This window comes from Bos indicus x Bos taurus, chromosome 28, assembly GCF_003369695.1.
Source record: "Bos indicus x Bos taurus breed Angus x Brahman F1 hybrid chromosome 28, Bos_hybrid_MaternalHap_v2.0, whole genome shotgun sequence".
In the NCBI taxonomy this organism is placed as follows: Eukaryota; Metazoa; Chordata; class Mammalia; order Artiodactyla; family Bovidae; genus Bos; species Bos indicus x Bos taurus.
In genome coordinates, this window is record NC_040103.1 from 15,859,073 (window position 1) to 15,873,299 (window position 14,227).

The following is a 14,227-nucleotide window of genomic DNA, read 5'->3' on the forward strand; positions in this document are numbered from 1 at the left end:
TGCTGTAACAAAGGTCAATAAACTGTGTTAACACAGGAGGCATCAACATAATAGCCACATATTCAGGCCATGAAAGGTAGAAGAGCATGGGACACCACAACCAGCGACTCTGGTGTCCCTCGTACAGATACGCTCCGGATGGGAACAGTCTTTTTGTGTACCTTTGTCTGGGCGTCCACATGTGCCCCCTGGTTTACAAGGACTTCGGCCACATTCACTCTGTCTTCTTGCGCAGCCAAATGGAGTGGGGCCAGGCCACTCTGCAAAATACCAAAGTGGTCATCTTACATGAGGGATGGATGACATAGAAGCATATTAGAGAAATAATTTGTGACTTCAAGAAGAGTGAACCTAGAATTTTTATGTTAAAAAATTTTATAAAGTAAGTTTATATATTAGCATGTGACAACATTGTTATTGCAGGCTTACTGAAAAATTTCAAACATCCTTAAAAGTGGAGGGATTAGGCTGAACCTTGTGTACTGATCACAGATGCAGCAATTATCAAGTTTTTCCTCTGCTTGCTTCATCCAACCCTACTTCCTGTATGTTCTTTTCTTTGTGGAAGTATTTTAAAGCAAATTCTAGACATTATATCATTTTCCTCTTATGTACTTCAGTGTTAGCTTTTTTAAAAAATAGAGACTTTTAAAACTCAAATTATGCAAGAGTTTTAATGCATTACTAGTGATACTAGCTTTAGCAAAAATTAAAATAAAAATTGTTTATAAACTGTTACTGACACATGATGATAACATTTTCTCCATTAAATGTTAAAATACAAGGCTGGAAAACATTTTCTATATGTTGCTTCTGGGTAGGAAAGATGGTCTGTGAAATGTAATATGAAGTCTATTTCATGAGAATTTAATATGTAATGTGAAGTCTATCTCATGAGAATTTCAAGATCATTTTATGAGACTGGGTATTTGAAATGGATTCTACCACAGAATGGACAGGCTACGTGGTTATTCCAATGGCCAAGAAAAAAATCACTAAGACTGTACTCTGAATAGAAATCTTCTGTAGCTGCATTTTTTCATAAATAATATTTAAGAGAAAGTAAGCTGGCTTATGCAGAGTACATCATGAGAAATGCTGGAATGGAAGAAACACAAACTGGAATCAAGATTGCCGGGAGAAATATCAATAACCTCAGATATGCAGATGACACCACCCTTATGGCAGAAAGTGAAGAGGAACTCAAAAGCCTCTTGATGAAGGTGAAAGTGGAGAGTGAAAAAGTTGGCTTAAAGCTCAACATTCAGAAAACGAAGATCATGGCATCTGGTCTCATCACGTCATGGGAAATAGATGGGGAAACAGTGGAAACAGTGTCAGACTTTATTTTTCTGGGCTCCAAAATCACTGCAGATGGTGACTGCAGCCATGAAATTAAAAGACACTTACTCCTTGGAAGAAAAGTTATGACCAACCTAGATAGCATATTGAAAAGCAGAGACATTACTTTGCCAACAAAGGTCCGTCTAGTCAAGGCTATGGTTTTTCCGGTGGTCATGTATGGATGTGAGAAGTTGGACTGTGAAGAAGGCTGAGCACCGAAGAATTGATGCTTTTGAACTGTGGTGTTGGAGAAGACTCTTGAGAGTCCCTTGGACTGCAAGGAGATCCAACCAGTCCATTCTGAAGGAGATCAGTTCTGGATTTCTTTGGAAGGAATGATGCTGAAGCTGAAACTCCAGTCCTTTGGCCACCTCATGTGAAGAGTTGACTCATTGGAAAAGACTCTGATGCTGGGAGGGATTGGGGGCAGGAGGAGAAGGGGACGACAGAGGATGAGATGGCTGGATGGCATCACTGACTCGATGGATGTGAGTCTGAGTGAACTCTGGGAGTTTGTGATGGACAGGGAGGCCTAGCGTGCTGCGATTCACGGGGTCGCAAAGAGTCGGACACGACTGAGCGACTGATCTGATCTGAAGCTGGTTTAAGTGCTTCCAGATTCTTTTCTTTCATCCATAATGAACACAGAAGTTACTTTTTTTTTTTTTTTCCTAAAATACCTCACCAGACAAGATCTGCTGGCACATGTTTTAAATATAAATTAAAAAAAAATTATTTGATTGTGCCTTGTAGCATGTGGGATCTTGGTTTCCCAACTAGGGATCAAACCCGTGCCCGCTGCAGTGGAAGCTCAGAGTCTTAACAACTGGAATGCCAGGGAAGTCCTAGAGGTTAATGTTTTAAGTCCTGGAGGCCTTCTTTCTCCTCCGCCAGCATCTGTGCAGCAAGACCATCAGCCTGTCCCATTTGTCAGGGGAAAGGAGAGAGCCAAATGCAGCATCAGGAAGGGCACACGACACGATTTATTTAAGGGCTGCTATTCTATGAAACACACAACAGGACTCAGAAGAGTTACTCACTCCAGACTTTCTGAGTCTGTTTACAGACTTTCGGAAGAAGCTCCCCCAAACTGAATAAAGAGGAAATAGAAAAAGGAGGAGTGGTGCCTTCACTTGAAATCCAAGAAAAATAAGCCTGGGGCCAAAACTGGCACCACCCAAACACTGACATAATCATAGAACAATGTTCCATGTTCCACTTTAGAGGCAACAGATATTTTCAGCTATAACATTTTGTCAAAGTGTCACAGTCCCCCCTTCTAAGCGTGAGACTTTCTCAAGCTTCTGGAGCACTTTGCGGAGCGGTTTTCAGCATGGTTGGGGAAGGTATTCTGGCCTGTGCTCTACTCTCTGCTGTTTCCCCATGTACGTTCATGCTGCCCCGGGGATGACCTACTCCACCTTTGGCACAGAGTCACCTCTAGCTTTCCCGGGCTCGTCTCCCTCTCCCCTCATCTCGAAAAGAGCCTCATTGTTACTATTTATGTGCAAACCCTCTGTGTGCTCACTTCTATTGAGATCATCATAATCCCACATTAAAACTCTTTTCTGGTCTGTCTTTCTCAAACCACTGTAGGCTTGTTGAGGCAACTGCTGTACCTTTAATGTATAACCAAGGATTAAAGTATCTATATAATAGCATTTAATCCATCCTCTAATTAAGTCAGAGGAAAAAGCAAACAGCTTTTGATAAAATAGGATAAATTAAATAAAGAAAGATCATTTTTGTATTCACGATTTTTTTTTAATGTGATGGTTAAAACAGCCCTATTTGAGTTCAGAAGTTGTCTGTTAATCTTTCATACAGTTTTGACCACAGCTCATGTTTTAAATGGCATTTGTTAAAAATAATACATTTTATTTTAAATAAAATAAACTTGGGATAGCAATAGCTTCATTTCATAGTCTATTAGCTGCGTAAAGAAGTGCAGCTACTTGTGGTCTTCAAAATTCATGTGGGAAAATGTCAAAAGCAAAATGGAATCCAATTAAACAGTAGCACTTCAGCAGGAACTTAGATTCATGGTTCTTTTTTCTTAACATCTGAGAACTGCTGGTGAATAGTAAGAAAAGAAATAAGTTGAAAACAATTGAGGGTTTAGTTCAATGTAACTTTTCACAGAAGCTAAATCTTTTAATATTCATATTTTTAAAGATTTTTTTTGACATGCACCATTTTTAAAGTCTTTATTGAATTTGTTACACTATTGCTTCTGTTTTATGTTTTAGTTTTTCCCTCATGAGGCACGTGGGATCTTAGGTCCCTGACCAGGCATCAAACCTGGACCCCCTGCAGTGAAAAGCAAAGTCTCAACGAATGGATTGCCAGAGAAGTCCCTTATTATTCATTGTTTAGCAAGGAAATAAAGGCTAGTGTGAAACGGGGAGGTAGGATGAGGAGGTCGGGGTGGAGGGGCAATAACTGATGTCTAACACTTGGAAACTCAAGAAAAACAGACGGAAAGCCTGTCAGAATTCTTCTTGAGTAATAGAATTCTACTGATTCTCTACTTTTACACCATAACTTACACTTGATACAGAAAATGAAGAGAAAGGAAGCAAAGACTTATAAATACTTTTGTATTAGACCATTTCTAGGAATTGTGAGGTTCTTAAAAGTTCTGTAAGTACCATGCGCTGAAGGAAACCCAGAAACTTTCCTTGGCGGTATATTGCTTAGGCAGGGTTTATTCAGGAAGGCGGTTGGACACTTCCAGCTTTCCTTGGTTTGCTCTGCCTTTTGGTCCTGAGAATTCCCTTGCTAATGTTCAGTCTACCGAAGCAGACACTGAGGAATTCTTTCTAAAGGATTCTCAGTCTAAATTTTTAAAAATAAAAATGGTTTTAAGATGAATTCAATGCTATATATATATATATAACAACTAGTTGGCTAACGGAATTTAAAAAGGAAAAAAAGTTAGTTACACTATACATTGGTGTCAAACCTATGGAAAGTGTTCACTTGTTAACTAATTGCTCAGGCCTATATTGTCTCTGGGAGACTTAACAAGATAATATTCTGGGCTTCTAAGAAAACATATACTAATGGAAGCCAGAAGGCACTTCAATCTGAGAACACCAGGTCCTCCATCTCACTAAGACAAGTAGAACTTTACAACAGACTATTATAAATCTGGTTTGTACGTTAGTAGATGAACCTTAGAAATTCAACAGCTCAAACCAACACTGATTATAATGACTATTTGAAATTGCTTTGTGATTCCCATTAATGCTAGGACACACATCCCAAAAGAAAGGTTTGAAAAGAAAGATATAAGAAAAGAAAATCAGTAAACCAGGAGAGAAAAAAAAAAAAAGAAAATTGTGTTTGTTCTGCAATGATCACGAAGTATTTTTAAGATACGAAAAGTGAGAAAAGGTTTCCATTTACTTATGTATGTCTTTTCATTTATAGAATTTGTTAAATCGCCTTGGTGATTAAGATTAGTGTGTAACCTTTCCCCCAAACTGTAAAAAGTCTAAAATTAAGACAATTATTCTTTTTCTACTTAGAAGAAGGTACTAAATGTTATCTCAGTTCACCTTCATGACATTTCTAGGAAGTAAATATTGTGGACACGTTTATTAGAGGACAGAACTAAGGCTCGGAGACGTCACATGACTTGTCCAATCAAGTTATACATCAAGCAGAAGTCAGATTTAGGATTCATACCCAGGAGATTTAAAGCCTCCACGATTACAAAGTATAGGCCACATATAGTAAAATATTAAAACTCCTTATAACTCATTGCCATAAAACTACTGTTATGTTGAAACTCTCCTCCAATATCTGAGCTATGGCTGAGAAATGTCACAGCTGTGACGTCACCATCCTGTAGAGGAGAAGCTAAATGTCAGGGAGTTTGGATTATCGGGTATTTGAGGAAACTCTTGCAGATTTCTGTTCTATCTGAAGACTTAGGAACATGAGTCTGGAATTCTGGGTAAATCTCAGACTCAGGTATTAATAAGCAGGTCAACATAACCAAATTCTCTGATAACACAGTGAGAGGCTGTAACCTCATTCCTGCTAACTGTGGGCTGGACTTTTCACAAACCTTTTTACTAACCAAGGAGAGTCAAATGCAAGGGTGGGGAATCTAAAGACTTTGAGGAACAGAGACTTAAAGGGTTGCCTGGAACTGCCAATTTACCTACAAAGACTAACTTTTCGATCTACTGAATAAAAGAGCTACTCTAAATTTCTGTTACTAAAATGAACTTTCTGAAGGCAGACCTGCTCCTAATTTCTTTTTGTAACCTAAGACTTAAAACTAGGACAAGCAAGGAGTAGGTACCCCTCAAATGTTTCACCTTACAACTTGTAATTTACAGCTTATCGCTTCTTATTTACTGTATTCTGGTGAGGTCAGAATGTTGCCCTTTGATTTAACATTATAACAAAACTTCACATTATTAGAAAAATTTTATGGACCTCATTTTTTATGGCTATAGCATATATGCTCACCTATATGACTTTGCAATTACTGACAGCATTCTCTTATTGTTTAAAGACATTTTTTTCAAGTTTTTCTATGATAAATAACATTTTGGTAAATATCTTTGTGCATACTACACTTTCCACATTCTACTTGACTTGAATTTTTCATGATTTCTTAGTGATCTTTCTGGAGGTGAGGTTTCATTGCATGGTATGCTTTGCAGAGAAAAAAAAAAAGGTTACCTTATTGCTCAAGTTCACATTAGCATTTCTGCTGAGGAGCAGTGACACCATGTCCACATGTCCTTCCTGAGCTGCAAGATGGACAGAAGCAATTCCTTGCCGGGTAACTGCATTTGCATCAGCACCATATTCCAGCAGAGTCGTCGCTATGTCCATCTGGTTCTTTTTGGCAGCGATGTGCAGTGGCGTATAACCATTCTGTCAACACAAATCACTTGGTCACATGTCCAATCACGAGATAAAAATGTGTGCACTGCATTTTCAAATTTTCCCTTTCTAATGATTTTCTTTGATTGTTTAAAAAATCATGATCGAGTAAGCCAACACAGAAATCAAGAAGTGTTATTAATGTAGTTCCCTCGTGTCGCCCGCATATCTAAATAGGGAAAACATTCTACAGACAGTTTAGTTCAAGAGTCAGAGAACCAGTGGTTTTATAAATGGGAGATGGCAATCCCTCGCATGGGCAGCATGTAGGTGCTCAATAATTATTTGCCTTATGTATCAATGACAGAAAAACCCAACTGAAAACAAATGGTGCCCCTGTAGCAGGGGCCATCATCCTACCTTTAAAATCCCTTCAGTAGTCTGTTGCTTACATGTTGAAATTTTCTATTTTTAGAGTAGACAAGATACTGTAGTCTACTCTCATTTGCCCCTCTGATGGCCTCCTTTATGAAACTCCAGTTTCCATCATGCTTCAGATGTTTAGGTCCCCAAAACAACATATGGCTCTTGGTTCTGTCTTGCTTTACCCTATAAAGGATTCTTTTCTCCAACACAACATGCCCCAGGGGCCAACATCTTTCAGTTGAAGGTTCAGCTCAAGGGTCACACCCCCATGAAGTGTTTTACCTCCCCTTCACCTCTTATACCTGCCCCCCACTTGACTGACTCCAGTCTAAATCCTGGATATATTTAGTGACACTCTTCCTCATGCATCTGTCTCCTTCTACTAAAATGCAAATTTGTTGAGAGCAAGTGTTGTTCCAAACTTGTCTTTGTATCTCCAGTGCAGCCTCCTTCGCTTGGTTGATCCCTGATGCTCAGAGGTGGAAGGAACCAAAATTCCTTTACCAAATTGTTCATAAGCTACCTCAACAGCCCTCAGAGTCCTCTGTCCTAATAAAGAACGGTCCTCAGCCTTATGGAATGCTCCTGCCTCTCAGTCGTTGAAGTGAAACAGATTACATTTTGACACAGGCCCGAATCTGATTATATAAAACATGCCAATGAAAAATTAGAATTTTTTTTTTTGATATAGAAAAGAGGATTTAGAGAAAGAAAACAGAAAAAGAAAAAAAGAATAATTGGAACTTATACAATACAAAGAGAATTTCTATTTGAGAATATGATCCAAATCTGGCCCACAGATCCGTCACAATCTTTCCAAGCCACACGGACGGTTCAGAAACAACTCAGAGGGCAGTGGGAGCTGCTGGATCACGGGTCGGCTAGTCTACTACAATTAACCCTCATATTTATGTCATTGGTTTCTTCTAGTGTGATAGCATTTTTCACTTGACAAACATTCTTTCAATAATCAACTGCAGAAGATTTAGGCCGTTGGTTATCAACTGATATCAACCGGGAAGTGGAAATGCCACTTCCAGACTCTTCTGAAACCACCCTCTGCCAAGTGGGATGGATGGGTCAGGGTAGAAGATCTTATATCCCTATTTTTAGTTTTGATCTGTTGCCATCTGGAAACCCCAGCTGACCTGAGAAGCATTTGGCCCTCTGCTCAGACACACCCTAAAGAGATCGTCTTCAGAGCCGAACGCAGAGCTCTGGACTGAGCCCAACTCTACAGTGAGTGACAGGAAGGGGTGAGCTGTTTTACTACCCTCCCCATCCCTGAAGAAAAGGGAAGATTCACAAAGCAGTGCTAGGAAACTTGATTAGTCAAGACTCTAACACTAGCTAACTAGAGTGGTAAGCACAGATAAAGTCAGAGTCCAGCTTCCAACCATGCATCTTATCTCTTTTTGCTTTTGCTACTGACATAACCTTCTAGTTCAGTTTCACCTCTACTGGCGATTGTGACAATCCTCTTGATTACTTTTAACTCTACCAAAAAAAAAAAAAAAAGAAAATCATACACTCTTAAATAAAACAGAGGCTCTGGTGTCTCTGTAATATACACCAATTCTAGACAAGTTATTCATTATTACTGAGGGGTTTATCCTGAGCTCCTTATCAGAGATACAAACAAAAGTATAAAGCAAGGGAAAAATAATTGAGGGTATTATTTTAGAATGGACAGTTCATCTCAGAAAGACTTAAGAAATATTTCAAATGATAAACAAGTAATTAATCTTGGGATCTATAATAAAAATTTCTAAATTCCTTAAGCTCTTTCTAATTTCTAGAAACAAAGGATTCTTATTTGTCATACTAAAGGAGACAAATGCATTTATCAGAAGAGATATAAAACAGTGGGAGGTTGAACTAAGGAATAATCTTACTACTTTTTCCTTCTTGATGCAGAGGACAAAGTGCATGCCATGTATCCTTTTGCATTTCAAGATAAAAACAAGAGCAAATGTAAATATAAATTATAAGTGAAGTAACATATTTAGCACTGCTGCTGCTGCTGCTGCTGCTCAGTCACTTCAGTCATGACGGACTCTTTGCGACCCCATGGACTCTGTCCACGCTCCTCTGTCCATGAGGATTTTCCAGGCATGAGTACTAGAGTGAGTTTAGCACTATACTTTATATATTCCCCCCAAATTTTCACAGCCTCTTCTGATCCATGTCAGTAGTTATACTGCACATTTTATGAAAGAGAAATCTCACCAATAGTAAGTTACAGCTCACCAGACCTTCCACAATCTGTGTCCAGGTTACACCTGAACTCAAGCCAATCCTCTTTCCAGCACAATGTCCTGCCTCAGGATATAGATCTGGATAAAATGGATTAGAGGAACCAATCTAGTTTTTCAGCCACCCCCTTTGTCCTCCATTACCTAGAGTCACATTGTATTTCTAGGACATGTATGACTAAGAAAATATGTCAGTAATTCTACAAAAGAAAGGGCAAAAAGAACACATTATATTCTCTGAAAACCAACTGTGCAATGCGGATGTAAACTGTGGAAGTTTCATGGAAGTCACCACGGTCATATCCATCTGCATGACTGGCTCTGTTGAGTTTTTGTCCCTCCCTCCTCAGCAGTGCTTAAATTTAGAAATGCTGCAGCCTCCCTAATGGAGGCTATTTACCTCCCCTATATCCATTCTCCCTCCTTCCTTAATAAAATAACCTTTGCTGTGTATCCAGCTGAAAACTACATTTCCCAGCTTCCCTTGCAGAAAGAAGTAGCCAATGAAATGTAAGGAGAAATGTGGAGCTGCTGAGAATGCCCTGTTATCTGTCTTTACTGCCTTTTGCTTGAAAAGGGGACCTGGCAGCATGAGTGACAATATCTGGAAGACAGACCAAAAAAAAAGAATCAAATTGAAGAATCTTCAACCCTCTGAAAACTCTGAACTAGCATCAATAATTGCCTCCCTCCAGATTTGCCTGGAGAATCCCAGGGATGGAGGAGCCTGGTGGGCTGCCGTCTATGGGGTCGCACGGAGTCGGACACGACTGAAGCAACAGCAGCAGCAGCAGATTGTATATGACAAAAGAAAAATAGAACCTCATGAGTTTAAACCACTGTAGCTAGGTCTTTTTTTCTAGCAAGCGAACCAAATCCTAACTGATAGAACTGGCTTTTACTCAGGATCAAAGTCTAGAAAAACCTTCAGAACAGGATCACTGTCTCAGAAAGTAGGGATGGTTGGACAAGCAAAAGAGATGGCATTTCAGAGGCTGTCACAGCTATGGGAAAGAGAATGAATGTCCTGTTGGGAAAGCCTGTGCTCAGCTGGCTATAAAAGATACGCCTAAGGCTAAAGAGCTGTTGCTGTTGCTGCTTCTGCTAAGTCGCTTCAGTCGTGTCCGACTCTGTGTGACCCCATAGACAGCAGCCACCAGGCTCCCCTGTCCCTGGGATTTTCCAGGCAAGAACGCTGGAGTGGGTTGCCATTTCCTTCTCCAATGCATAAAAGTGAAAAGTAAAAGTGAAATCGCTCAGTCGTGTCTGACTCTTAGCGACCCCATGGACTGCAGCCCACCAGGCTCCTCTGCCCATGGGATTTTCCAGGCAAGAGTACTGGAGTTGGGTGGCATTGCCTTCTCCGAAAGGGCTGTTAGAAGGAATTAAAGAACTGCTTTTCTACTCTTTGTTAAAGATATTGTGCAGATAGGGAAACAAGAAGTCTTGTTGGACAAACACAAAGCTGGAAATCAACTGGAAATGAAATATATCAACTATTGACCTGTTTAAGAGTTACTTGTGGATGGAAAGATGGATGGGACTCATTTTGCTTTAGTTATTACTTATGCCTTCTTTCAATTCTAAACTGCTTAGCACTAGTTGTGACAAGATTATTGCTCTCATGTGGGGAATGAATAGCTCACTTATTAATTATTTACTGGTTGCCTACCACAAACCTGAGAGTATTTAAAAGAAAAATGGTCCAGGTTCAAAAACTTATGGAAATAAACAAGTGAAATAGATAGCTATCAAATTTCATTGTAAATTTTTCTTGTTTTAAAAATTGTGGTAAAATATACATTACATAAAACTTACCATTGTAACGATTTTCAAGCATGTAGTCAATGGCATTAAGTACATTCATATTGTTCTCCATTCACTATCCGTCTCTAAACTGAAAGTCCACCCACTAAACACTAACTTCCCAGTCCTCCCTCTACTCAGCCCCTGGCAACCAGCATTCTACTTTCCATTTTTACATGAAATCATAGTGTTTGTCTTTTGCTGTGTCTGGCTTATTTCACTCAGCATATCTCTGAGGCTTCCCTGTGGGCCCACCAGTAAAGAATCTGCCTGCCAATGCAGGAGATGTGGGTTCGATCCCTGGGTCAGGAAGATACCCTAGAGGAGGAAATGGCAACCCACTCCGGTATTCTTACCTAGGAAATACCATGGGCAGAGGAGCCTGGTGGTCTACAGTCCATGGGGTTGCAAAGAGTCAGGCATGACTTAGTGGCTAAACAACAACAGTATCTCTGAGGTTCATTCATGTTGCAGCATGTGTCAGAAGTCCCTTCCTTCTTAACACTGAATAACATTCCATTGCATGTATATACATTTTATCCTACCATGGAGACTTGGATGCTTCTACCTTTTGGCTACTGTGAATAATGCTGCTTTTCATGGCTTTATGATAGAACATCAGAGTTAGAAATTATGGGAAAAAGCCACTCAAATGAAAAGAAGTTTGGGGGCTTGATTTTGAATTGTAGAGTTCACTGGGTACAATTCTGAAGAGGATGGGGCAAGAGGTGACTGAGAAGTACAGGAAAAGAAGTTCTGAAGAGAAATACATGCCAAAGATTGCATTTGGAGAAATGGAGAAAACACGTGAATACTTTCTCTCTGAAAGTATCCAAAGTAATCTATAACAGCTCAAGTTCTTTGATTTGTGTGCACAAGAGATGTGATCTAGACACTCAGTTTAAAGGAGAACACTATAGCTGCCCCCAAATAGAAGAGTATAACAAATATAAAAAGCCTGAAGGATGCTAAACATTCCTTCAACCAACAGTATTTAGGAAAAGAATGGCACAGCTTTAAAATTGTGGTCCATATCATTCTAGTGTTCTCTGATCATAGCCATCTGGCTCAGCAACAGTGAAATGAAAAGATCTTTGCTCCTTGGAAGAAAAGCTATGACAAACACAGACAGCATACTAAAAAGCAGAGACACCTCTTTGCCAACAAAGAGCCATATAGTCAAAGTTACGTTTTTTCCAATGGTCATGTACGGATGTGAGAGTTGGACCATAAAGAAGCCTGAGCACCAAAGAATTGATGCTTTTGAACTGTGTGGTGTTGGAGAAGACTTTTGAGAGTCCCTTGGACTGCAAGGAGGTCAAACCAGTCAATCCTAAAGGAGATGAGTCCTGAATATTCATTGGAAGGACTGATGCTGAAGCCAAAGCTGTAGTATTTTGGCTATCCAATGCGAAGAACTGACTCATTAGAAAAGACCCTGATGCTGGGAAAGATTGAAGGCAGGAGGAGAAGGGGACGACAGAGGACAAGACATTTGGACGGCATCTCCAACTCAATGGACCTGAGTTTGAGCAAGCTCTGGGAGATGGTGAAGGACAGGGAAGCCTGGCGTGCTGCAGCCCATGGGGTCGCAAAGAGTAGGACATGACTGAGCAACGGAACAACAACAACTATATTCAGTTCAGTTCAGTCGCTCAGTCGTGTCCGACTCTTTGCGACCCCGTGAACCGCAGCACGCCAGGCCTTCCTGTCCATCAACAACTCCCGGAGTTCACTCAAACTCTTGTCCATTGAGTCGGTGATGCCATCCAACCATCTCATCCTCTGTCATCCCCTTCTCCTCCTGTCCTCAAACTATATTAACCTATCTTTAAACAAACTCTTTATGATTTGCCTCTCAAATTAGAATACCAGAGTCAGAAGAAAGCCATTCACTCTAAGTGTCTCTTTTATGAGAAATCTCTGTTGTCTACTGGTAAAAAATGACCTAATGCTAAGAATAAAGATTCTCTAACTGCATAGCATAGGGTTCTATATTCAATATCCTGTGATGAACTATAATGGAAAAGAATATGAGAAAGAATGTATACATCTATATAACTGAATCACTTTGCTGCACAGCAGAAATTAACACAACATTGTAAATCAACTATATTTCAATAAAATCAATTGAAAAAAGAATAAAGATTCTCCTTAGCAGTAATAACACCACATAAGCAAAACCTCCCAACTTATTAAACACACATAAACCACTCAAAGGCAATGTTTTACGGCCAGAAAATTTAACACATATTTTATAATTTTGACAAATGAGAACTGTCTTACTCCCTCAAGCTGCATTTATGTTTTTAATCTGGCTAAAGAGGACTTCAACTTTTTTTTCCTGAATTTTCCCCAGGCTCTAGAATGTCCTAGATTTTCAAGAAATAACAGTGGACAAGTAAATATTTATTGAGCATCTACCACATGAGTTGAGTAAATAGCTGAAGGCACAGATTTCCTAAGGCCGCTTATATTTCCGTGATCGTTACGTGGTGCCTCAACCAGGGGGGTGCTCCACATGAAGCCGAAGTAAATATACATAGAGAGACTGGAGGACACTTCATCAGTCTCCTCATGCTGTTGAATGACAGGTACCTTTGCAGCCGCGTGGGGTGAGGCTCCTTGGTCCAGAAGCAGAAGAGCCACTTTCTGATTATCATAATGTGCAGCTACATGCAGTGGCGTTAGCCCGCTCTGAAAACACGTGCAGAAACAACAACAAGCGTCAAATGACTTAATGTCAGAGGCCTAGACTTAGGAGACGGGATTAGATTGGATACAGCACAAGGTGTAATTTACATTCCAGTTTCAACAATACTTGGACCTCCTATTTCTGAAGTGATCTTCATCCTATGAGGCTTAAATGTGGATTAGTTAACCATTTAGGTGGCTGTCAGTGAATATTAGCAAGTGTGGTTATCATGGGAGTGGCCTGTCAGATGCTGGCCGATGACCTCATACCTTCCCAGCAGCATCTGGAGATGCACTTTTCTGCAGCAGGAGATTGGCTACTTCAAGCTTCCCATATTTTGCTGCCACATGAAGGGGAGTAAATCCTTTCTGAAAAGAGTACCATAAAAATAATAACATAAGCATAAGAGAAACATAAAAACAGTAACAATAGAAGTGATACAAAGGCATCACTCTTCTGGAACGGATGCATTATTCTAACGGTGAAGATCAGTGCAGCCTATATTTAAGGATCAAGACTGGTAGACAACAGTGAGACAGTCTCCTTTTCAACGAAGATGAGCAGGATATTTAATCTTTCTCTCTCTGCTGGCTCAGCCACAACGAGATACTAATCTTGGCACTCCTCAGGTATCTGACACGGATGAATTTGGAAAGATGGAGCTGGGGCTTATTCAAGGGCCATTTGGGGATTTCACCTTGTGGGAAGAATAGGTTGCAGGGTCCAAGCCCAGTTTGGATTTGGAGGGTTTGGAAAAATCCAGGGCAAGTCTGAACCTCCCATAATCTCACATCACCAGAAGAGAGCCTCTCTTCACCCTTTTCTGTATTTCTGCATGTATATATTAATA

General features: G+C 40.0%; 1 protein-coding gene across 5 annotated transcripts in view; it reads right to left on the bottom strand.

Annotated features, from left to right (window-relative positions):
- The window catches only part of ANK3 (ankyrin 3), a 375,167-nt gene that overhangs the window by 154,004 nt on the left and 206,936 nt on the right, over nucleotides 1–14,227 (bottom strand). For all 5 annotated transcript variants that reach the window (XM_027530607.1, XM_027530609.1, XM_027530610.1 and 2 more), the window contains exons 15-18: nucleotides 13,647–13,745; nucleotides 13,281–13,379; nucleotides 6,049–6,246; nucleotides 162–260 (exon numbers count right to left, since the gene is read on the bottom strand). In XM_027530607.1, the coding sequence (XP_027386408.1) occupies nucleotides 162–260; nucleotides 6,049–6,246; nucleotides 13,281–13,379; nucleotides 13,647–13,745 (495 nt within the window). The remainder of the gene's footprint in view (nucleotides 1–161; nucleotides 261–6,048; nucleotides 6,247–13,280; nucleotides 13,380–13,646; nucleotides 13,746–14,227) is intronic.